The 26,500-nt window shown below is 38.3% G+C and overlaps 3 protein-coding genes across 3 annotated transcripts in view; 2 read left to right on the top strand and 1 right to left on the bottom strand.

The window, feature by feature from the left end:
- LOC132851104 (hydrocephalus-inducing protein homolog) overlaps positions 1-13,868 on the top strand; it is a 75,346-nt gene extending 61,478 nt beyond the window's left edge. Inside the window, 20 exon segments of the mRNA XM_060877739.1 lie at positions 2,455-2,615; positions 2,757-2,851; positions 3,058-3,271; positions 5,081-5,302; positions 5,392-5,518; positions 5,645-5,810; positions 6,896-7,043; positions 7,187-7,394; positions 7,548-7,769; positions 7,900-8,069; positions 8,158-8,356; positions 8,460-8,618; positions 8,850-9,130; positions 10,817-11,033; positions 11,133-11,345; positions 11,614-11,777; positions 11,890-12,040; positions 12,189-12,419; positions 12,608-12,832; positions 13,356-13,868. Coding sequence (XP_060733722.1) covers positions 2,455-2,615; positions 2,757-2,851; positions 3,058-3,271; positions 5,081-5,302; positions 5,392-5,518; positions 5,645-5,810; positions 6,896-7,043; positions 7,187-7,394; positions 7,548-7,769; positions 7,900-8,069; positions 8,158-8,356; positions 8,460-8,618; positions 8,850-9,130; positions 10,817-11,033; positions 11,133-11,345; positions 11,614-11,777; positions 11,890-12,040; positions 12,189-12,419; positions 12,608-12,832; positions 13,356-13,868 — 4,086 coding nt within the window.
- The window catches only part of mbtps1 (membrane-bound transcription factor peptidase, site 1), a 252,276-nt gene that overhangs the window by 121,855 nt on the left and 103,921 nt on the right, over positions 1-26,500 (bottom strand). The window lies entirely within an intron of this gene.
- The window catches only part of necab2 (N-terminal EF-hand calcium binding protein 2), a 66,144-nt gene continuing 64,023 nt past the window's right edge, over positions 24,380-26,500 (top strand). Inside the window, exon 1 of the mRNA XM_060878609.1 lies at positions 24,380-24,702. Within this exon, the coding sequence (XP_060734592.1) occupies positions 24,385-24,702 (318 nt within the window). The 5' untranslated portion in view covers positions 24,380-24,384. The remainder of the gene's footprint in view (positions 24,703-26,500) is intronic.

Genomic DNA, 26,500 nt, shown 5'->3' with positions numbered 1-26,500 from the left:
AGCAGCTACATTATGAGGTGTCTTCTGTGTCTGCCAAAGCAGATAGGCGCATGTTTGTCTTTTAGGTTACATATGACAGAGCTCTCAAGTCTTCACCGTGAGACACGCACAAACACCCCACATCCCCCTGTTAAAACAACTGAAGAAACGGAAAAAAAGGTTATGCATACAGTCCAATTATTGACCGAATTAGAACTCTAATCAGGTAACACCTGTAGTCTCCTAAAGTAAGAAATAACAAGTTGCCACTTGCAAAAAAAGGTATCAGTAGAACCCCTCAGTGTATATTTTATTTTCTCCAACTTAAGAAAGAACATCAGATCCTTAAACCACTGAGAGATGGAGGGACATCTTATTGCCTTCCAGTGTAGAAGTATACAACGTCTGGCCAACAAAGATGAGAAGGCTAAAACATCTTTGTGTACAGAGCTCAGTGATACTGACTCATTGGTAATACCAAATATAGCGATCAGAGGGCATGGCGTCAATTGCACTTCAAATATGGAGGACATAATGCCCAAAAAACCTGTCCAGAAAAAACATATGACTTAGATGACAGGGAGAAGCATGACATCTGTCACATCTGTCCTCTACCCCAGGATAGATTTTTGCCTGTTTAGATTTGGAAAAATGAATTCTATACAAAACCTTAAACTGAATGAGACTGAGGCGGGCACAGGAAGTGGTAGACCGAATCCTATCTACGGCTTTCTCCCAACGTTCGTCGCCTAACTGCAGCCCTAACTCCTCCTCCCAAGCGGTCCTGGTTTTATCTATATTACAGCTATTGAGAGATAAAATGAAAATGTATATCTGGGAAATCAAGCTACGCTGGTGTGGAGTGAACATGACTAAACTCTCCCAAGGTTGCTTGGGGGGTACAGAGGGAAAATTGGGAAGGCATTTAGACACAAAGCTGCGGACTTGGAGATATCGAAAAAAATGAGCTGAAGGCAGCCCATACTCCAAGGACAGGCTGGCAAAACTTCTAAAGATGCCATCTTCATACAAATCATAGTCGCTTGATGCCTTTTTCGTGCCATAGTGAAAAAGCTGAGTCTAAAAAAGACGGGGGGAACAAATGATTTTTATTCAGGGGCCCAGTGCTGATAGAGCCCTAAATTTAAAATGACGCCTAAACTGAAACCAAATCTTAAGTGTGTTCAGTACGACTGGATTGTCAGTGTATTGAGATGGTTTGATCGGAAGGGGTGAGCAAAGCAGAGCTGATACAGAGGATGATCTACAAGACAGTAGCTCCAGATTGCACCAAGTGGATTCCGTTGAATTGGTCCAGGAGTTTAGTTTTTGGATATGTGCAGCCCAGTAGTATATTTGAAAATTGGGCAAAGCAAGCCCACCACTGAGCCTGCATCTCTGCAATAGAGTCTTACGGATTCTCACACCTTGTATTTCTTATGCTGAGAAGTAAGAGGGAACTTTTTCTGTTATATACTATTGAATTAATGGACGAGGCGCAGGCATACACAGAGCAGTTTTGTCGAGTTCAGCTGTTTCAAGTTCTTTTTTTATGTGCTCAACTTTACTCAGCGCCGCAAGAGCCGACAAACAGATGACATCAGACGTGTCGTTTCTTGCAGCGCCGAACACACACATTTAAAGGGATAGTTCACTCAAAATGAAAATTCTGTCATCATTTACTCACTCTCATGTTGTTAAAAAACTGTATAAATTTCTTTGTTCTGATGAACATGAAGGAAGATATTTTGAGAAACAAAAACAGCTTTGCAACCAGAAGCTTTAGCTTACCTGAAACTAAGGAAAGTACTAGAGGCTTCCTGAAATTAATTAAAGGAGTAGAGATGTATTTCATTATTATTGCCCTTTCATCAAGGGATCAAATGTGCAACAATCACAACACAAAAGAAATGAAATGTGTGTGTGTTTCCTTCTATTGTTCTGTCACTGGAGACACACACACACAGTTTATGGGAATTTATGGGCTGCCTCGTTCTAGTTCTTTTTTAATTTTGTAATTAATTAATTTGAATTTATTTTATTGATTGGATGAGCCATAATTTGCCTAAAGATTATTTTGTATTTTTGTCTGTCTGATTGTTGTCCTGTTAAAAAATAAATCAGATGTTACTCAATAGTTACTCAGTACTTGAGTAGTTTTTTCACCAAGTACTTTTTTACTCTTATTCAAGTAATTATTTGGATGTCTACTTTTTACTTTTACTTGAGTCATATTATTATGAAGTAACAGTACATTTACTTGAGTACAATTTTTGGCTACTCTACCCACCTCTGTTCATTCTAAACTCCAGCAATTGTAAGAATCTTGATCTGCAATCCTAATAATTACAAGTGCTCAAATGAAGAGGCTTATTTTTAAAGAATTAACAAATCTCAAAATTCTCTCACAGCCTTAAAACATACAGTAACTTCTAGGTTGTAATAGTAGTAACTGCTGTTGTGTTCTGTTTCTAGGTGGTAGAGACTGACCCAGAACCTGTCCATTCAGTGGTGAAAAACTCGTTTAGGGAACTAGAATTGGGGATAAGTGTCACGTGTGATTATGCCAAGTTTGAGTGTGATGCTGAACCTATCCTTTTTAAAGACACCATGCTCTTTCAAACCAGAGTTTTCCAGTATGTATGACTAAATGTTGTCTCTGATACTATATATATATATATATATATATATATATATATATACTTAACTATAATTAACTTTCATTAATAACTGAATTAAACTGATTAGAATTTATGTATCTTATGTGGTGCCTCCAGAATGCAAATGGCCAATAAAGGCACTGTGGAGCTTGAATACTCATGGCAGGTTATGATGGACACCTCTGAGAAGACTCAGGGCTTTGTTCATGGAGGTAACTCTTCAGCATGCTTCTAATGATAGTATGAAAATCTATATATGTAAGCATGAAATCTAACATCACCAAATTTGATGTAAGATATTGGCTCACTAGTAATGGAAATTAGCTGCCTTTGAGAAAATTGTAATATGCTTAATGACTCATAGTATATTTAGTGTTCATTTTGTTAACTTTAGGTTTATGCAATATTATGTGTACAGACATGACCCCCACTACTGCCAAAGGCAATCAGACAGGGCTGAGGCCATCCAGCAATTTGAGGAGCTTGTCTACTCTGCTGTTAGGAGATCCAGAGCTTCCTCCATTCACTGTGGAGCCGAATATGGGACTTATACTGCCTGGGACCTACCAGATATTTTATATACGCTTCTCTCCTCTAGAAGTAGCCCATTATGAGGCCAGACTAGTCTGCAGGTCTGCATGAAACACACTTGCTTAATCTTAAGTTCCTAATGATATATATAATTTCAATGTAATATTATTTTTTTTATTTGGCTTTACATCAGTATTATTTGTTATGTATTGTAATGGGTTAATAACCATTTCACTTACAGTTTTTGTCTTCATGGCTAGGAAAAGGTGCATTAGACAAGAATCCTTACAATGGGTCTCAATTATTACTCTTTATTAGTAAAGTGAGTTCCCTTTCAAGGGAACTCGATGCTGCATCAGGGCTAACACTATGATAAGGCTTCTTTGAGAAAGCTCTGTGTGCACACGCCGATTTAATGGCTCGGGTTGGATTCGTGACAAAAGATACGTGGCTCAGGAAGGATACACACCAGCAAGTCCATATTAGGGCATCTACATCACATTACTCCAGCTTCTTTGTCTTCAGGAATCGCTCTGTTTCTTTTGGTGTCTATTGTCTGTCTTATTTTCTAAGACTCGGGCAAAGGAAGATATATAGACTAGGGTCTTTTCTTCTTCATTATGGAACGAAAGATTGGCTCTTGAGGGAGCCGATTGTGTGCATTATGAGCGATTGCTTTTTGGGATCTCCACTCTTGCTGGCTGCACTCCAGGCTGGAGTTCCACATCTGCTGAGGTTCCGCTCAAGCTCGTGGCATAACTCCTCCTCCACGTTTGTCTGTTTTGGTAGTCGAATAATGGCAATCCAGTCTCCAAACAGCACCTGGCACACCAGGAAGTAGAGGCCATTACTCAGGCCTATAAGGCATGCGGTGTTGCCTGGCCTCTGGCATCATTGCTCACTCCACTAGGGGTATCTGGTGCTTCATCTGGTGCTTAAACCAGGGGTGTTCCTCTTAAAGATAGTTGTGCTTCGATGGGTTGGTCTTCTCCGCACACCTTTATCAGGTTTTATAACCTGGACCTGGATCCCAGTCCTGCAGAGCTATTAATGTTCCGTTCCTAGTTTGCTCGTGCTCTCTCATGGCCTCTGGCACAGTCATTGACTGGTGCATGGGTATCGATGTTCCCATATCATCCCTGACGCAATATCAAGTTCCTTCGTAAGGGAACTACACCATGCTATGTATGTAACCCGGTTCCCCGAAAATCTATCAAGATGCTTCCCCGGTGGCCACACTCTGGGTGTCCATTTGCGCTTCCTTCAGACAAATAGAAGCTGGAGTAATGTGACATAGATGCCCTTATATGGACTTGCTGGTGTTTTCTTCCAGAGCCATTAAATTGTTGTGTGTGCACACAGAGCTTAAGACACAACTTCCTCAAAGAAGCGTTCCCATTGCATCAGCCCTGATGCCGCGTTTTGTTCCCTTCTCAGGGAACCAGGTGTCATTTTCTTTAAATTGTTGTGTTACCAGGCATAACTAAAGTGCTGGATTTACAAAAGTTTAGGAAACACTGATGATCACCCATGTAATGCAATATGTTTCAGACAAAGCATATTTGAGTTTAGTTATAAAAACAGCATTGAAATTTTTTAACTCAAAATGATCAGTGTGAAGCCTGACAAAGGTTTTACAAATTTATGGGATTTTCATCAGTACCAGATTTCTTGGGTAAATGCTCAAACAAGTGATTTGCAAATAAATCTATTTGTAAACAGTTCAACTAATGAGCTAGTAAGGCTTTAGTATAGATTGCCTGGCACTGTGAATATATAATTAGACCAACTAGTACAATTATATTTCATTCACTATAAAGTGTGTCTTTCTATGTTTTATTAACACTCTAGTACTGGGTGTACCTTTGAAAACATAGCATTTAACATAATCTACATTTACTTATTTGCAGCATCCCAAATCTGAAGGACCAGCAAGGCCCTGTGATAGCAGTGAATGGACGCAGTATGATGCCTTATTGCCATTTCCACCTGGAAGACTCAGGATACCTCACTGATAACATACAGAGCCTTGAGCCCCCTGGCCCACAGAGGTCTACACCCAGAGCCAAGCTGGATCTCAACACCAAAGTTATAGAATTCACATCCACAGGGGTCGGCACATCCATCTGCAGGTGATAAATCAGTTTTATTTATCTTTTGATCATTGACATTTTGTTATAGTAATTGTTTTGGTAATTTGCATACTTTATTGTTTCTACAGGACCTTCAGTGTCGTAAATCCCACAAACAAGCCATATTCATTGTTGTGGAGATGTGAAGACTCGGAAGTTAAACCCTTCACCTGCCTCACACCAAAGGACTCCATTCAGCCTGGCAAGAAAGTAGAGGTATAATAGTTTAAATAACTGCAAATTATATTCAGCATATGATTGTATATACAGAATATCCTGGTGTGTTTAAATGATCCTGCATTTACTTTTTTATATTAACCTTGAAAAAATCAATTTCCTCAGGTCTCATTTAAATACCATGCCCAAGAACTAGATTTGGTGGAATCCTTCTGGACTTTCTTAATTCCAGAGTATAAGTTCTCAGTGCCCTTCCTGCTGGTGGGCACAGCAAAAGATCCAAATGTGTACATTGATCATGCTCATCTTAATCTCGGCAGTCTGCTTATTGGTAAGATTCCAGTTGATTTTGTTTGAGGTTTGAGAGAGTATATATACGTTATGATGTGTTACAGAACTGAAAGAGTGAACAATGAGCATAACAGACTTTGTTAGAAATGTCAGATAAGAGTATCAATGCATGAACAGTATGATACATATTTTATCATACATTATATAAGTTAATGCCTTTGCAGTTGATTGATTAAACATACATACAAATTATGTCTATGCCTGAACTAAGACAACATGAAAAATTGTCAATGTTGTACCACACTTAAATATAGTTTGTTCCTTACAAAGACAAGTTTGTTCCTTATTGGGCATGCTTTGGTCATGGGTTTATTGGTGGGGGGACTTTTGGTGTGGGGTTGTTTGTTAGCCTTTTCTAAAAGTTTGGATTTCTGCATGAAATACTCATATGGATCATAAATTAAGAAGGTAAAACGTGAATTTGAATCATTTCTACTCTAGCAGGAATAACTTAAACAGTTGTGCAAAGTTAAAAAGCCTTTTCAGTAGCTACAGAAAAATGTTGTGGATGTTATTGCTGCTTAAGGAGGTTTTACCTAATTCAAAACAATCAAACTTTCAATTCCAATTGAAAGATTATATTCAAGCATTGTTTTTCAACCATATAGCAACATTCAATTCAATTCAATTCAAGTTTATTTGTATAGCGCTTTTTACAATGGACATTGTCTCAAAGCAGCTTTACAGAACATAAACATAGAACAGAAGATAAACATAAGGAGTAGTATAAAGAATTAATATAATAAAAATTCAAGATAGTTCACGGTGTGTATGTATGTATGTAGTATGTATGTAGAACATATTGTAGTATCATGAGATAGTTAATATATATATTACACTAATTATAATATATATAATATAATATATATATAATAATATATAAACACTAATTACAGTGTTTCATAGTAAATACATGAAACACTGTAATTAGAGCATGATAACCCAAACTGTGTGCAGCTATCACATAGGTACGTAAGTAATATTGTGGTAGTATCATTCTAAAACAATAAGTAACTGTTGGGAACTTTCATATTAATTATTATGAATGAATCTGTACACATGTAGGTCGTGAGGTCCAAAAAATTGTGTATTTGGTGAATAGAGAAGACCAACCTTTCTACTTTGCTATTGATGAGGTCTCTCGGCATACAAAGTCATTCAGAGACAGCCTAAGACTGAAGCCCATGCAAGGGACAGTACCCCCCAGAGACAAGTAAGGTCATCCCTCTCAACACTATTCTTGTGCAAAAGGAACCACAGTCCTATCACTAGTAATATGAATCGAACATCATTGCTAAATGAGGATAAAAGGAAGTTATGGTCACCAGCTATGTGCATTATGTTTTTGTTTATCAGGTTCCCTGTGGCCATATCCTTCACACCCACACAAGAGGGTCTGGTGACATTTAACCTACGCATGGTGATCAGAGGAAAGGTTCAGCCACTCACTATGAACGTGAAGGCAGATGGTTATAACATGAATGTCTGTGTCCAATATGAGAGTCCAGAAGGGGCCATAATTGAACTTTCTGCTACTGATTGTCATCTTGTGAACTTCAAACAGGTGAGTTATAATATAAGCTATATGTAGTGAAATGACAGAATTATTATGTAAATTATGCAGTAATAATGCGGTATGTTTATTAGATATAAATTTCAGGAAGATTGAAGCTTGAGTCAATACAAAATGTCTTCTTCATTCTTTTATTTTGGACAGGTGGAGATGAATAGTAAGTCCACACATGCTTTTGTGGTGTTCAACCCAGGGAGGTTTGATGTGGATGTGCAGTATGAGATAACAGGGCCTGAAGAGCTGCACCGCCACCTACAGGTGGAGCCCACAACAGCTGTGGTACCAGTGGGAAAACGGAATCATTGCATCCTCAGTTTCTTCCCTTTGCAGAAGTGTGACCTCAAAGATATGAGCTTCTTAATCAAGGCATCCTTCCTTTTTCTCTTTTGCCTCTCTATTTTCTATTTTGCTTTTTTTTTTTACAACTTTTTTGTTTTTATTCATAGAAATTGACCAAGAATTTATTATTCATGCTTTTAATTCATATTACTCGTAGATAAAGGATGGCCCAGTTTTCCGATGCATTCTGCTGGGTTCTGCCACCAGCCTGGGGCTGGAGTTTTCCTTCATCAAGTACAATTTTGGAAAGACTTTTATTTACACTGATGGCATGGTGCCTGCCACATGCACACTGTTAATCAGCAACAAAGGGGAAAGAGGAATCAGGTGCGGCTCATTATGCATAAACTATAACTCAATAATTTTTCTTTTGGTTACTATTTTTAATTGTATGATTCCTCATTATTTATTATAGTATGGACTGTTTATTCTCCAACACCCCTTTTCTGGAAGTGGGTTTCCTGCCTGATGTACTGCCCCCTTGTGGGAGCATTGAGGTGCCTATCACATTCTACCCTCGAGAAGCAACGCACTACCATGAAAAGGTAGTCTTTGAGATAAATGAGTGTTCCAGGCAGGTAGTGGAAATCATGGGGAAAGGAATTGAGATGAAGGTGAGAAAAAAAAATTGAACCACTTGGAATAGCCTACATATCAATATGTCAATTTTTATATGTTTGGATGATTTTAAATAATATCAAGCTCTGGTTTCCCTAGATTGATGTAGAGGATCCAAAATTAAAGACTTTGAAGCTTGGAACTCTGCAGGTGGGCCAGAGGAGCAAGAAGCTCATCCCTCTGATCAACAACAGTCTGTCTTCCTTGACCTTCTCTCTCATCTTCACACCATTTGCACAGACTCTCCTGAACTCTAAGGTAGGACACATACACAGTCTTGTACAATATTATTACTACTAGTACTGCTACTATTATTATTGTTTTTGTTAATAATAATGATAGTAATAATAATAATAGTAATAGTAATAATAATAAACAAAATCTATTAAACCTACCTACAGTATATTTCTTAATTTGTCCTTTTTTTAATTGTACTTCACAATAGCTAGATAAATAGTTTTGTTCCACTCCAGTATGTATGTTCTTCAGGTCCTGTCAGTGAATCCAAGTGGGGAGGTGACATTGAAAGGTAGAGGGGGAAAGTGTGTGGTGGAGGTGCTCTTCAGCCCTCAGCAACGCATGACCCCCTTCAGCGAGGAGGTGCAACTAAAGTGTTTAGGAACCATGCATCCCCTACTGGTGCTGAAAGGCTGCTGCCAGGGTGTGGAGGTTACACTGGACCAGAACTACTTGTCATTCGGAGGTGTGGCCCGGCAAGGCCAAGCCACACGTCAGATTACGCTGCAAAATACAGGAGACATTGGGGCTAGGTACATTTATACATATTCATATCTAATATCTTGTGCATGTTATATTTTAGACCATGGCTTCAGCATTCTGTTTCATTGTTGATTTAACTCGTCAAGTAATAGACCCTTTTGCACGGTTTCAATTTCTATTCAGCTGACTTTGTTGGGAGTAAAAAAACATGACAGCAATGGCAAAATGTGTGAATTACAGTTCAGAATTTGTTGTGTTTAAAGAAGAACAGTGAATGATAAATTGCTCTTATTTCTTTTTCTAAAGTGTGAGTGCCAGATTCTGCTACTACTACTTCAACTTATTTTTAATGTTCACAATTCATTCTGCCCATGAATACATTATTGAATAATTTTTACCCTGATATGATTATATTCGTTAATATTCTCTTTTTACAAATATAATCATAATTAAGTGCATGCTAGCTTTATAAATATTTTTTCTCTTGTACACATACACTGATCAGGCATAACATAATGACCACCTTCCTAATATTAATAATAATAATAATATGTTTAATTTATATAGCGCCTTGTGTTGGTCCCCCGTTTTGCTGCATTTTGCTGACTCCACTACAGACCCCTGAAGGTGTGTTGAGGTATCTGGCACCAAGATGTTAGTAGCAGAACCTTTAAGTCCTGTAAGCTGTGAGGTTGGGCCTCTATGGGTCAGATACTAGATTGAATTGAGATCTGGGGAAATTGGACTCCAATTCAACACCACAATCACATTGTTGTGCTCCTCAAACCATTTCTGCACTATTTTTGCTTTGTTCGACATTATCCTGCTGAAAGAGGCCACAGCCATCTGGGAATTCCATTTCTATGAAAGAGTGTACATAGCCTGCAACAATGCTTTGGTAGGTGGCTTGTGTCAAAGTAACACCCACATGGATGGCAGGACCGAAGGTTTCCCGGTAAAACATATCCAAAGCATCACACTGCCTACACTGGCTTGCTTTCTTCCCATGGTGCATTATGGTGCCATGTGCTCCCCAGATGAGAGACACACACCTGGCCATCCACGTTGCATATAAGAAAATGTGTTTTATCAGACCAGGCCACCTTTTGTCATTGCTCGGTAGTCCAGTTCCATGCTCACATGCCCATTTTACTGGTCTGAGGCTATGCAGCCCCATATGCAACAAACTGCGATGCATTGTGTATTCTGACACCTTTCCATCAGAATCAGCATCAGATCACATAGGACAGCCTTTTCTACCCACATGCAGCAATGAGCCGTGGCTGCCCATGACCCTGTCACCAGTTCACCACTGTTCCTTTCTTGGACCACTTTTGATAGGTACTGACCACTGCAGACCAGGGACAAGCTACAAAAGCTGCAGTTTAGGAGATGCACTCACCCAGTCATCTAGCTATCACAATTTGGCCCATGTCAAACACTCAAATCCTTACGCTTGCCCATTACTCCTGCTTCTAACACACCAACTTTGAAGGCAAAATGTTTACTTGCTGCCTAATATATCACACCTACTAAGGTGCCGCGATGATAATCAGTCTTATTCACTTCACCTGTCAGTGATCATATTGTTATTCCTAATCGGTGAATTTTATGAATTGTGGTTTATATGTTTTTATTACTTTTGCAATAACTACTATGCTTTGGCAAATCAATTCTTCAAATTAAATCTTGTTTTGCATAACATTTTAAAAACCTTGTGTGTATTTTTGTTTCAGGTTCATGTGGGATGCCAAGGCCTTTGCTCCGGACTTCAGTATCTGCCCAGCTGAAGGTTATATCTGCCCAGGAATGGAGGTGCCTTTGGTGGTGACTTTTGCTCCTGTGGAGGTCAAGCAGGATCTGTACTATAACATTTTCTGCTCTATAGAGGGGGGCAAGCCTTTAACTCTTACCCTTGCTGGCTCCTGCATTGCGCTCCCAGTTGCCAAACAGGTAAAATATTGTCTCTGTGTGATTATCACTGGTCTTAATTGTATTATATTGATTTGTGACCTACTGTATATGCTTATTCTCTCTCTTTCCTATTGACAGGTGCTTAATTTTGTGTGTCAGGTCCGTAGTCATTGCACTCAGTCTGTGAGTTTATCTAATAATACCAACCAGCCCTGGCATCTGAAGCCTGTGATTGAGGGTGAATATTGGAGTGCTTCACTCTTCTTCTTCATTGAGCCCTACCAGCAAAATAAAGCCTATGAGATCACCTATAAGCCCTTGGCCATGACCACGAATGGCAAAAAGCACCTGGTAAATCTCTCCACGCCAGACAGTTTGTTTAGCTTTAACTTAAGTAACCTGACAAAGCATGGACAAACATGGAATCCCTGTTTGACAGTTTATCTGATGTCAGTTGTCTTTAAATAGACTTTGTCAGCTATTTCAGACAATTTGTGAGTTTGTGTAATAAGAAAATTCAGTTAGTTTTACTCATACAGAGAAATTACATCTTCATTCAACTAAGACTGGAGCTGTATGCAAAATCCTTAATGTGAATGTGCTTTTATGTTTGTTCTAGGGCTCCGTGTTTTTCTCTTTACCTGATGGATCAAGCATGCTGTACCCCCTACAGGGCACAGCAGAGCCACCTCTAGCTGTGAGCACAATTAACCGTGAAGTACCTTGCAAGACATCCTACACAGAGATTGTCCCTGTTCATAACTGGTTGCCCAAACCTCAGAGGTACTACACACCAGCACACAGATTAATTGTATTTAGTACACAAATTACAATCCAGGCCGAAATGGATGTTCATATATAGTTGTATAATGTACACTGTGCTCCTGCTGTGCAGATTCCGTGCTATAGTGGAGATAATTAAACCAGAACATCCTGACAGCACAGTCTTGCTGAAGGGGCTTGATTATGTGGATGTTTCAGCGTTGAGTAAAAGGGATTACAAAATCTCCTTCTTCAGCTACAAGGAATGCCAATACAATGCCAAAGTACTGCTACTTCCACCAACTTTTTCGAAATGCCCAAATCAATACAATACATGAAATTCTGTTAATTATTACAATTATACAGTAAGCTATAACCAAGTGAAGCTAACTGATTTCGGTCAATTTTACACCTCTTTTTTTAATTCCACAGCTGATCTTTAAAAATGAGTCCACAGGGGAGTACCAGTTTTACTACCTGAACTTTAAGGCCACACCTCCTGGAGTGATCAGCGCTATTGAGATGGTCACAGTGGTTAGGCAGATGACTTCAGGCTGTGTAAAATTGGAAAATCCTCTACCCATGAACCTGTTGTTCACAACCGAGTGCCGCAGTTCCGATGTCAATGTGCAACCTCAGTTCTTAGTGCCTGCACAATCTACGGTATAACCTATTTTCTGTGTTCATCAGAGTTTTTCTTACTTTAATTGACCAGTCAGTAAAGGAATATATAACTTTTTTTTGAAGTTCTCTCTCTCTCCCCCCCCCCCCATCTCTCACACACACACTCCCTCACACACGCACACACATGCACACACTCTCTTTCGCTTTCTTTTTTTTTTTTCTCCCAGGAAACCTTGAGGTTTGACTACCAGCCTCTCCGTCCAGGTGAAACTAAAACACGGCTCATGCTGTCTAACAGTGAACTGGGTTATTTTCACTATGAGCTTTTACTCCGTGCACTTCCTGCTCCTCCTGAGAAACCCCTTTACTTCAGAGCACCACTGGGCAGTGGGCAATATCTCACTGCCAAGTTCACCAGCTATTCCCGTGTCAAAACTGAGTACACTTGCAAGGTACAGCTTTGTTGACGTTTGCAGATTTCCAGTGTATATTCCATATTTAAATCAATTGAATGAAATTGTTTGTACTACATTGCAGTCATTCTTGTTCTTTGCAAGTCACTCTCTATATATACTATAAAATTAAAATGATCTTACCTGTTTTATTTGGAACGAAATTACCTATGTTTCCCATTTACCAAAGAAAAATCAATGCTAAAATAGTTTTCCAAGCAGCAAAAAAAGGTGGTTGGCTTCAATTCTGAAAGATCATGTTAAATTGCAGAGCTATTTTGGAGCAGGTTTTGGTTGCTGTTACTCCTAAGAAACATAAGAAGAATTCCTTATGTTTGGGGGTTTTATTTGTCTATTTATCTATTTAGGATAGTTATTATGTATTAATAATAGCTGAAATGAACAGTAAATTATTTTGTAGTCTTTAGGCTATAAAACAAGAAATCAGGATGAACAACAGTATAAAATAAATTTAGCTTCTGCACATATTATCTTCTGTTAACCCTACTAAACCTCTCTTCAGACAGACCATCCGGACTTCAGCGTGGAAAAAAATGTAATCATAGTGGCAGCAAGCTCCCAATCAGGCACTGATGTGAGTGTGGAAGTCTACTTTGAGCCCTGCCAATTAGGTGAGGTGCGAAGCCAACTGACCATATCATCCAGCACTGGAGGGGATTATGTGTTCCCTCTGTATGGAACATGCATCCCTCCCAAAGCCCAGGGCCCCTTGGTCATCCGTGCTGGCTCCAACATCTCTATTGCCTTTAAGAATGTCTTCATGGAGACCACAGCCTTTTCTTTTCAAGTGGATAACCCAGCCTTTACAATCAAGGGCCTGGACACCATTCGCTCAAAGAAGACTCAACAAATCCTTGTGAGCTTTGAGAGCCCTCAGCAAGGCTCCAAGGTCCCCTGCACAGGAAAACTTATCATCTCCAGTCCACGCACAGAGGGCCATGGCCAGTGCCTCTCCTGGGTATATTACCTGAAGGGCATCACTTCAGAGCAGCCTCAGAGAGAGATGATGTCATAAAATGCTGCCAAGGCCAAAAGGACAAACCTTATGAATGTTTATTTTAAAAATCACATAATACTCAAGTCTCCAAAAAAAATATTTTAACAATATTCACTTTTGCCTTCCACAGTTGTTTTAAACCCAGAAAACACAAGTAATATATTTTTATTTACAGCAATATAAGCATAATTAGATTTCAGTTGCAAGTGCATTTCAAAAGTAACTGCAATAGTAGTGTATATTTGTATTGCGTTTTTAACAATTCACATTGTCTCAAAGCAGCTTTTCTTAAGTATAGAAACAGAATATAAAGCAGTCATTTTTACTGATGTAGTGGGGAAGGCTTTCTTTAAAGAGCTGTGTTCAAAACAGGACACTATTCATACTAGTAATATTAAGCCACAAAATTTGTATGCATTGTATTTGTCACTTCACAACACCGATACTCATTTGCATGAAGTGATCAGAATTTGCATAATTTCTCCTCCATCCTGGTCCACCTAGCTGACATAACCTGTTGACCAAAATATTACAAGTTTCTTCAAAAACACTTTACAGCCTTTCAGGTAGAAGTGTCAGTGAGTTCTTTGAGACCATGAAACAAAAAAACTTGTCAAAACGTATCTATTCTCTTGTCACAAAGCACATTGTCAAATAACCTTTAATTAATAAAATTATTAGCATAGCCAATTAATGCTAAAACTACATCTAACCTCTGTAAACAAGTGAAAACTTTTGTCACTTGCAGGTATTTTTTGGAAATATATTTGCTTGAAAAGTTGTTCTTAAACTTGTGTCTGATATTCTGCACCTTGCGGGGACAATTGATCCCCATGAATACATAAAAACGTACGCAAGCAAGGGATTAATCATTCATGAATATGGTGCTTGCACATATGAATATTCATAAGCTGGTCTGTACTGCATCAGCACTGACAAACACAGTGTTTATAACCTTTCTAGGGTTAAACATAACCAATGAAGCGTTCAGAGAATAATCTAGACTTTATTTATTTATAACTCTAGTGGAGAGATCACACAGCGCTCAGCTTAAATAAAAATAAGTTAAAGTTAAATAAAGACAAGAGTGCTGACATGATTTATCAAATATCTGAGTTTTATGTAAATACAAACTCCTAATAAGTTTAATATTACACTGTTTACAGTAACTCATTAACTACCCGGCTAACATTATGTGAAACAAAATGCTGGAGATCAGCACCCAAGGTAAGACAAACAAAAAAGTGTTAAAAAAACGCTATGATGCTTTATAACTGCAGCATCATAACTTAAGTATTACTAGTAACTGAGTAGTGCTGAATTACTGCCTGGTGTAGTGCCAACAACCTGTCTCTGAATGTTGATAAAACTAAGAGATGGTTGTTGACTTCAGGAGAGCACAGAGCGACCACTCTCCGTAGAGATCGTCAAGAGCACCAAATTTCTTGGTGTTCATCTAGCAGAGAACTTCACCCAGTCAATCAACACCAGCTCCATCACCAAGAAAGCCCAGCAGCATCTCTACTTCTTACGAAGGCTGAGAAAAGCCCATCTCCCTCCCCCCATTCTGACTATGTTTTACAGAGGGACCATTAAGAGCATTCTGAGCAGCTGCATCACTGTCTGGTTTGGGAACTGCACCATCTTGGATCACAAGACCCTGCAGCAGATAGTGAGGACAGCTGGATCATTGGAGTCTCTCTTTCCATTATCATCGACATTTACACCACACACTGCATCCGCAAAGCCAAAAGTGTTGTGGATGACCCCACACACCTCTCACACACACTCTTCACCCTGTTGCCGTATGGAAAAAGGTATCGAAGCATTCGGGTCCTCATGACCAGACTATGTAACACTTTCTTTCCACAAGCCACCAGACTTCACGATAACTAAACAGAACTGTATTACAAACATGCCATGTAAAAACATGTATGTAAATAATTACGCTTATTCATGTGATATAGAGTTTTTGTTTGTAACTACACTAATCTAACTTGCAAGCTAAAGTAGCAGAGCAATGATGTTTTTGTTAGAACAAAAAAGCCATCATGACAACAAACAATGTTTTAGAAAGCACACAAGTATATTATTCCTTGTTCGTAGAAGAAGATGCTGGGAAAGGAAAAATGATTATAAATATGTAAAATTGAATGATTATGACTATGAATATATATATATATATATATATATATATATATATATATATATATATATATATATATATATATATATATATACACACACACACACACACACACACACACACACACACACAACATACATATTGTTTTGCATACTTGCTTTTAATCTGTATGCAATATGAATTTTAGTACTAACTCCTGTTTATGCAATATTTGAATGATTTTCATAGTCTGGCAAAACACTTCATGGAGTGTGGGAGCACTTTAATGAGAGAGTGGGCGAGGAGAGCTAAAGCAAGGGCACCATGACATTAAGCAGCAGTCCTCATAGGGGCACAGTTTAAATTGGCTCTCAATTTTCAATTTGTTCAATACACTCTATTTTCAAAACATTCTCTTGAGACCCAGCAGGTCAATTAGCAATATGATCACATTGAGCTGCCAAATCATTGTCATATATGGTGGCCAAATCACTGTCATATATATGTTTATATAAGTTATAAATATCAGTCATTTTTGGTTAAACGGACTCATAGGTCTGAGACTATGATCTAATGCTGCTAAAGAATGCTGATAAAGCCTGAGTTGAATTTGATGGCTTTACATGTGGCTGATTGTGGTCATAAGCCATTTACAAAGCAAGACCGCTTTTGGTGAAAGTGTTGTCACACAAAAGGTCCAATGGGATTTAATGCAAATGCGTCCCTAAAACAAAAAAAAAAAAGTCCTAAAACAGCAACGAGGTGCAAAGATCTTCTCGAAGCTTGATCTTAGTAGTGCATACAATCTCATCAGAATTCGCAGTGGAGACGAGTGGAAAACTGCTTTTGTGACCCCTACTGGCCACTTATTTAGAATATTTAGCCATGCCGTATGGATTAGTTAAGTTGCACAAAAACCTGCAATATCTATGTGAAGCAAAAAACTCAACACACGACAAACTCGACGGGTGCTCTTCTTCACTAGATTTGACTTCACTATCACTTTCCACCCTAGAAATAAAAACTGCAAAGCCGATGCTCTCTCCAGACTCTTTTCCTCTGATGAAGACAACACTACTCTTGAAACCATCCTACCAGAAACGTTATTTGTTTGTCCCATTGGTTGGAGTTTGTCCCACTGCTGGCCCAACATGGCTCAGGACATCAGAATGTTTGTGAGTGGATGTAAGGATTGTAAGGACTTCGGTATCCCTGAAGATATTGTTTTAGATAGAGGTCCACAGTTCATCTCTAGAGTCTGGAAATCCTTTATGAAACTCCTAGATGTGACCGTAAGCCTTTTCTCTGGTTATCACCCTCGGACCAATGGCCAAACAGAACGGAAAATTCAGGAAGTCAGTCAATTCCTCCAAAACTGCCATGACCACCAGAACTCCTGGAAACAATTCCTTCCCTGGGCCGAGTACGCACAAAACTTCCTTCGTCAGCAAGCTTCTGGTCTCATCCCATTTCAGTGCGTATTCGGCTACCAACCGCCGATGTTTCCCTTGACTGACGAACCCTCTGAAGTCCCTTCAGTGCAACATTGGTTCCAGGAAAGTGAGAGGGTCTGGGACTCAGCTCATCACCATCTGCATGGGGCCGTTAGGCATCAGCAAAGCACGGCGGATGCCCACCGTTCAGGGACACCCACCTATAAAGTGGGACAGATGGTGTGCTTGTCCACAAAGAACATCCACCTGCACCTCCCCTGCAAGAAGCTGAACTCAGCTTCAGCTCCCTCCACACTATTGGATTCATCCAGTCTTCCATGTTTCTTAATTTATACCATTTCTCTCACCTGTCTCTTCCTCTCCCTCCACAGAGCCTGGTGAAGATGCCCCCCATCTCAAATAAGACATTGGAGTGTACACTGTTCGGGAGTTACTGGACTCCAGACTTCGAGGTTCGCCAGGCTCCGCACTCACTCTCCCGCAACGATCCGCTTCACCTGATTACTAATCACCATCACCTGTTCATAATCACCTGCTCACAGTATAAAAGACTGCTACCTTCATTCATTTCCTGTCCGGTCTCATTAAAACATGCATCTCTTTTGAGTGTATTTTTGCTACCTGCCTGACTCTACTGACCATTTGTGAAGTTTATCATCTCTCTCTCCAGTTATCTTCATCATCGTCATCGTTGTCCCCTGTCTACTGTGAAGTTAAGGAAAGTGTCATTTGTTATATGTGACTGTCAAGACGTGTTTGTGTTTGGAGTTGACTTTCTTACCATCATCACCCTCATCATCCCTGCTATCTTTCATTCTATCTGCCTGTTGATTGTTTCATGTTTTAATAAACACATCTGGTTTTTACTCCATTGTCATCTCCATCTGTCTGCTATAACAGAAGGAATAACTATATAAATAATTTTTTTCAGTTAAAAAACATTCAAACCATTTAATGCAAATGAGGAATACAAATCATCTTTTAATGAGCTCTACATCATTTCCTGTAAAAGCAGAGAAAGGTAAATATGATGCCATGATGGCCTGAAAGAATTGAGCCTGTGCTGTTTAGAATGGGGTAAAACATTGAGTAATTGTTTAATTGAAACTGTTTCATAATAGTCATACTTATCATATAATAAGTACATTTCTGTACAAAATAGTAAACAGACAGTATCACATTTACAATTTTGTCACTCGTTTAGCAAAATAGTGACGTCATCCGATGTTCAAAAATTTAGTGAGAGTTAAAATGTAGGGGATAAAAGATTATAATGCATCTGATATTTGAGAGGATTTTACAGTAAGTAATATGTTGTCTAGTTCTGTGTTTGAACTATAAAGCAAATTTTAAGTCCTCTAATTTTTTTTATATCCAAGAAAGAAAGAAAGAAAGAAAGAAAGTGACAAGAATAATTACAATTTATATACCAAAAAAAGCTGAGCGTAGTTTTACTTAAGAATAGTTTTCTGTATAGAGACTTAAAATTGTATTAACTGAGTATAGCATTACTTGAACAAGTGTGGATTTAGTATCTTACTGTCAGTTAGACTGTGAATTAGTATGTATTTGCAGGACATTTATTTCTCTCATGATTACTCTACTACTGTACAACATACATTATAACACTTAATAAACTAACAAATCAGTGTCCAGTTTGTCTTCATTTAAGCAAATTTGCTTATCCTAAACCAGGGGTCAGCAACCTTAAACACTCAAAGAGCCATTTGGACCCGTTTCCCACAGACAAAAAACACAGGGAGCCACAAAACCCCTTTGACATCTAAAATGAAGATAACACTGCGTATATCGTCTTTTACCTTTATGGGAAGTATAGAAAAAACTGTTGTGTGTTGTATTTATGAAATCAATGAACTGCTACCGAGTAAATGAAATTTTATTTCTGCAGGCAAACAAAAATATTTTGAATAGTTTGAACTAACCTTAACAAAAAAAGACGCTGGGTTGAAGGTTATTTTCAAAAAAATGTCCAATGTCTAACTGAGTCCTCTTCGTATTCATGACATCAAAATTTTAACTTGCTGGCTGCAGCAAACCAAAAATGTGTCTGCTTCTGTGTGTTGGATTACGCAAGTCGGCAGTTATGACGCATATTTTGAGAGACAAAAAAAATTAAACACGGTTTATTTTAATGCAGGGCTGTCAAGTGTCACGCATTGAGAGTGACAGTCACGCATTTCGGTCTTTTGTCACGCTCCCGCCACACACTGTATTTCTCACGCAGAAAAACTTTTTGACTATTCATATATTATGAATATATATACTTTTTGACTATATCATATATTTAATAAGCCGCAGCGCCCAAAATGTATCAGTCCGCACCGCTGTCTCTATGGAACCGGGCAGGAATCAAGCGCGTCTCCCCTGGAGTTCTTAGTCGAGCCTGACACTTATCAGCCAATCAAAAAAAGGAGGCTACACAATAGCCAATCAGAAAATAGCACTATCTGGGTAAGATTTAATGCAACAACCAATGAAAAAAAAAGCATATTCATTAGCTAGGGTATTTGGAGATACACTTTGGAGATGTCATGCCTCCCTGTCTTCAAAACTTGAGAGCCCTGTTAATGTTACAAGAGCATCATAATCTTAGAATTACATTTTTTTAAAAACTAACTAACTAAAATAAAATAAATTCAAATTAAATATTTATTTTCCAAATCTACAGGGAGCCGCAGCAGAGGGATGAAAGAGTCACTTGCGGCTTCGGAGCCACGGGTTACCCCTGTCCTAAACATAAATCCGTAAATTTAATCTATATATATGCTGTGGTATTATTGAGAATTATTTGTACATTGATGATACAGAGTGTGATTTAATAAATACCTTTATGTCAGTGTACATTGGTCCATTTTTGGCATTGCAGGTAAATTTCATGAGGTGTTCATGAGGTTGCTTAGTATGAAAGCAACATCAGGAAGTATATAAATGATTCTGGATCAGTTGTAGGGCCATACAGGTATGCATTAAAAGATCTGCCAGGAGTGAAATTACTGTAAGTCACATTTTAAGATGACACTGCATTGAACAAGCACCCGAGTGGCCTTCAAAACTAGTGGCTGTCCGAAACTAGACCAAGATTTTATACTTTGCTGGATATTGCTTATAGTCACAAATTTACACTGGGTATTTCACCACACTCCAAAAGTCTCTTAACATGGAAATCCAAGTTCCAGTGTCCTTGTCTAGTCCTCTATGCCATCTTAATGGGTCTCCAGACAGTTAGTTTTTAACCTTGGTGCTGTTACTCGCATCGTTGGAGGTGACAGCAGCTTTCAACATCTCCACCTTTTTTCACATTGACAAAGTATTCACATTGTCCACCCATGCAGTAAGAGATTTGAGACACAGACATTAATTTTGCAGTGACCAGGTTTTCAAAACACTCATTATTGTAACAATGTACATTCATTGTGGTTCCTTAGTGGGCTCTTTTCACAATTCTGGGTACTTCTTCTCAAAGTAGCATTCAAAAGATAACTTTACATTCTCTTCAATGAAAGAGATGGAGTGTTCTTATGTGTTTCAATTCTAAACAAAAACAGCCTCCATAGCTTTCTTGATGAAGAGGAAGAGTAGAAAAGATCAAGCCAGAGGGATGCTTCTGCTTCTGACTAACATCAAAGATAGCTCAAAGCTAAAAAAAAAATTAACTGCAACCACAGAGAGTAGAACGTCTCTCTAATAAGAAAGCAAATCTGTAGAATCCTCAAGGCAACTTTTTTGTTCCACATAAACTGGCAGCATTTGGCACTCCCAACTTGCTGCAGATTACATTTAAAAGTAAACAAAAAAATACTCATTGTTCAGCTGTTATATAATTGCTAGCCTATGTTAGCTGTTCTGATAAAAGTTTAATTACCTTTTCAGCTATCCACAATACATAAATTATGAAAAGACTGCTGAAATTGTTAACATTATTTATTTCATAGAGCCAAATGGAAAGAAATAAACTGAAGTGTTGTACATATGAAATAACACACACAATAAAAGTTAACTACATATGTAGATACTCATGATCACTTCCAATGTCAGATAATGTTACATTTCCCTAATAGCTGTGAGTAAATTATTCTACAAAGAAATAAGTTCCTTTATTCAATTAAATTCCATTGTCTCAAAGCAGCTTTTAGTCCCGAACACTAATTGGAAGGCTATTCCATAACTGTAGGGCTTTGTAAGAAAAAGCTATGCCCCTTGCTGTAGCCTTTATTACCTGAGGTACCAACAAATAGCCTGCACATTTTGATTGAAAAAAGTGTGGTGGAACATAAAAAACCAAAACGTTCCTCATGTACAGTGGCGTGAGACCATTCAGTTTTTTACAGATGAGTAATGTGAAATTTCACTGGGAGCCAATACAGCATGGATAAGATAGATGTGTTGTGTGTGATGTCTACATGAGCTATAAATGAAAGACGAGTTTATAATCACACCAAGGTCTTTTGCTGGTGCACAAGATGAAATAGAAAGGACATCCAAGGTCACTCTCTAATCAGAAAGCTTACGTCTGGTTGCATGTGGTCCTACTACAAGCACTTCTGTTAGTAATCCACTGTCTAATGTCCTTTTCACATTCTTCAACTTTTATAAGCTGGTGTCTCTCATCTGGCTTTGCTGAAATATAAAACTGTTATCGGCCTAACAGTGGAAGCTAATACCATGTTTATGAGTAATTGCACCAAGGGGGAGAATATATAAGGAGAAAAGCAGTGGGCCTTGTGGAACCCTGAACATACACTTAGTATGCTTAGAGAAGTATCTATGAACTGATAACGCTCAGTCAAATATGACTTGAGCCAGGGGGCTCCCTTTGTCATTAGTCAGCAGTGTCAAAAGCTCCACTAAAGGTCAAGCAACACCAGCAAGGAGACATAACCTTGAGCAAATGCCAGTAACAAGTCATTTATCACTTTAACCAGTGCTATCTCTGTGCTATGATGAGGCCTAAATCTGAACTGATTACTAATCTTGGCTGATTATTACTCTGTAGGTATGAGCATTGCTGTCCTACAACCTTTTTGTAAAGCGGAGGCTGGATCAGACAGGGTAGAATCCAACAGTGCAAAAAACATAAACTTAGTACACATAAAGAAATTAAGCAACTGCTTGGTAATGCATATAAATGACAATACTTCCCCTAGAACGTATGGTCTGTATGAGGTTTAAATGTCCGGGCGAGGGCTCCCTCTGGCTGTGAGGTGGGGGAGGTGCGGCAGATGTCGTTACACTTTTCTACGATCTTGGAGATAAAGGGGAGATTTGATATTGGCCTATAGCTGGACAGCTGACATGGGTCAGGGTCAGGGTCAGGTTTTAATCAGGGGTTCAGTAAACGCTAGATTAAATGATTTAGGCACATAGATTTAATCATTTAGCCAGGATTATTGGAAGAATTTATTCTTTTTAGAAGGGGTTTGGTAGCAACTGGTATTATCTGTTTAAAGAAATATGTAGGTAAGGAATCTAGTAGCAAGTGATGTAGGTAAGACAAATTAAATCTGTCAATATAAATAAATATATAATAATATTAATATTATTACTCCACATTTTAATATAAATAATATAAATATTTAGTTTTGACAATGAAAATGATAATAATTCTGTTATATAATAATTGTGTTTTTATTGTAGATACAAGGCCTAGAGGAAATCATTTTACCCTGTGTCTATGTACTTCCAGTTTTTATGAAAAAGGCCTATTGTTTTAAGTAACACCTTTCAACATCATTGGTATTTTAAATAATCCATACCTTACAATGAAATGAATAACGTTGTCCAGAGCTCTTGTTGCTTCTACCTTTAGATTATGAGATTTCTGTTGGCTCCTATCAGTATTCTCAGTAAATGCATGTCCTTTCTAAGGACATTTTCATACCTCCAAGACATGTACACTTTTGATCACTGTCTCAAACTTATTGCCAAAATGTTGATAATGGTCTAGCAGGAAAAGACCTTGGTTAGACCTTATAAACCTGTTGGCACTGTGCATGGTTCAGTGATACATTTTAAAGACATTGGCAGTTGTTTGGCAAATACACTTTAAAAAAATCTTACACTTAAATAAGTATTTTATCATAAAATGTATAATTTTATGAAAAACAGAATACAACTGTACACAATTCATTTCAATTCAAAATGTGCTAGAATATAAGATCACTGGATTTTAGTGACCCTGTTCATGAGAAATGCATTTTTAACTAATTTCATTTAATAAAAAACAAACCATTCATATTATTTTAGTACAGATAAACATGACACTTTTGCATGCTACTGATGCTGCAGGTTTCCAGCTCCTACCTGTAAAATTATACTGCACTGCGATGATTGTTATAATTATTAATTTATTTTTACTTTTATTACATCTGTAATAATTATATATAATTATACACTTTCAGGGAGTATTTATATAAGTGAAACACTGGTGGCTAAGTTTTCTATAAGTGAATACAATTAGAAATAAGGACACTACTTTACTCGTGGTCTCTTTTTATACTTTTTTTGTTTTGTATATAATATATATTATGTCTCTATTATTTTTATATATTTGCATTTTCTTACTTTTGCTGCTGTAACAGTGAAATTTCCATATTGTGGGACGAGTAAAGGTGTATCTTATCTTATCTTATCTTATCTTATCTTATCTTACAAACAGTGAATCTCACTTGTGAATGAGTCCAATAATTAAAATATACAGCAAAAAAGTTTAGAAAGCATGAGAGACTTTGCTTTTCCTTCTTTATAGCTGACAGAGTTTAGATATGCTGTGATCCAAGAAAAATCCAAGAAAAATCTTGGAGTCTGAGGTGAAATGTACATTTAAATTTGTGTGTGTGTGTGTGTGTGTGTGTGTGTCTGTGTGAGCTCTGATGTCAGAGCGGGAGGAGGGCATCGCCCCCATAGCGCGCAGCATGAACGCAGCGCGGCAAAGAGGATGTGCGAGCAAGCGGCGCGCTACTGCAGGGACGGCGTCCACAAGCTTCTCTACAAGGACCAAGCCAAGCTGCGGGCGCAGGACAGCGGCGAGCAGACTAAATTACCAGCGCAGAACAGCGAGACCGCGACGGCCGCGCAGCCCGGGAACGGCGGCTCACAGCCCGGTGCCATAGACGGGCTTGTGCGCTGGATTGTCACCAAGATGAGCGACAACAAGAGCATCTCGACACGCGAGTACGGCAAAGAGGAAGCGGCCGTGGCGCAAGAACAATTCTTCGCCCCGGAGCCGCGCAAAGGCATTTCAGTCATTCTAGACGTAAGTGGCTTTATGCTTATCAGCGCGCTGCTTTACGTGCACTTCATTTTCAGCTCTGCTTTGTGAGGGTAAAGCGCACAGGTTGAGATGTAACATAATCAGAATTAATTGAGTGCTGAGAACACAGCCTCAGCTGAGGTATTATCAGTAATCTACAAGTTTTGCCACTAAATTAACGTCCTTTTCACACCAGACTTAGATCTTCTATCTCAGATAAACCAGCACAATATTACAAATATATTGTATCTATTTTCATTTAATCTTAACTATACTTAAATATCACAGTAATTTCCTTCTTCACATTTTAGTGTTTTCCATGCTCTAACACGCGCACTTGAACAAGGGCTGTTAATGATGTGATTAGACAGAAGAGGAGGTGTTAGAAGAGAACAAACACTTAAATGTTCAGGAGACATTAATTTAAATGTTCAGGAGAAGGGGGATTGGGTACATGTGCCCTATATCAGAAGCGTATATAGAATAACTCCGGTGGATCAAATACGCGCGCTCTATCTAATGCTACAAAGACCCATGTTGCCAGATTGGCCTAATACATGATTTAATTTAGTTTTGGCAGTCACATTTGCGTGGGGAATAGTCTTCCTATGGTAGCTGTGTTTGGTGCAAGTTACTGTTTAATTACCGTTGGGACTAGTATGTAACAATTTGGTTGTATTTTAAACAGTCAGTCTAATCTGGCAACCACTCTAAACGGCATCTGTAAAATGTGCTGAATAGTTAACAATTTAGTAGCAAACTGACAAATGAAATTTTTTCAGTCTATATTTCTGTACTTATTTGACATCACTATACATAGACTGCGTTTGCTTGGCAAGCACCTTTATTTATTTATTTATTTATTTATTTATTCATTTATTTATTTATTCATTTATTTATTTATTTGTTTGTTATACTTTATTGAAGCCTACTATTTAGGCGTCATGGGTGGATGCAAGGGCGAGGTCTCAGCAGTATTGATTAGTAGGTTAAACTACAGCTTTACTGTGTTTAAAAGGAGGTCGATAATTATCTCTTATACCAAATCATGTCTCAATACACAAATTGCTTTAAGTCTTTTGCAAGTGAAAAGTAGATCAGTGCCAGTCCCAGATAAACATGACATACTAATACATTTAAACAGTTCTTAAAAATAATTTAAATAAATAAACCAATTTTAAAAATACCTGGGGCACAAGCAGAGGCAAAAAAAAGGCAGAACAAAAAAGGACAAAAAAGGGTGGATGCAGTTAGGATTGAGAAAAGGAGGAAGGGAAGAAGATAGGGAGTGGGAAGTGAAAGCGGCTCTCTGCAAACACACATTCGAGAGAGCACATGCTGAATTTTTTTAGCATACTGAAGATGTGATCTTTAGGTAGTAATATATTTAGGTGTAAAAGTACTAGCACCCAATGTAATGATGGATGAAAAAAGGAAAGAAAAATGCATTTTGTGGTTAATTAGCTTAATCTCACAAGGGGAAATATTTACCCAAACCACATGTTTATAAATGATAGGGTCTTCTATAATATTTGATGAGTATGGAAATTCAGTTTTCTTCTGTGAACACTTCTCTTCAGCTTACCTTGCAGGTTTTCAATAGGCTTAGTTCAGGGGACTCTCTGTATGGAAGATCTAACAACATCCCAGCTGTAGCCTCTAGGCAAAAGCAGATTTTAAATCTTGTGGTACTTCATCTGCCATGTGCCCTAACATGTTTCCAAGGGCCTTTGAAGGAAAAACATCCCCACAACACCCCAAATCCTCCATCATGCTCAACATTGAGGATTAGAATTTGTTT

The sequence above is a fragment of the Tachysurus vachellii genome, chromosome 9 (assembly GCF_030014155.1).
Source record: "Tachysurus vachellii isolate PV-2020 chromosome 9, HZAU_Pvac_v1, whole genome shotgun sequence".
NCBI classification, from domain to species: Eukaryota; Metazoa; Chordata; class Actinopteri; order Siluriformes; family Bagridae; genus Tachysurus; species Tachysurus vachellii.
This window is presented reverse-complemented; position numbering and strand designations above follow the sequence as displayed.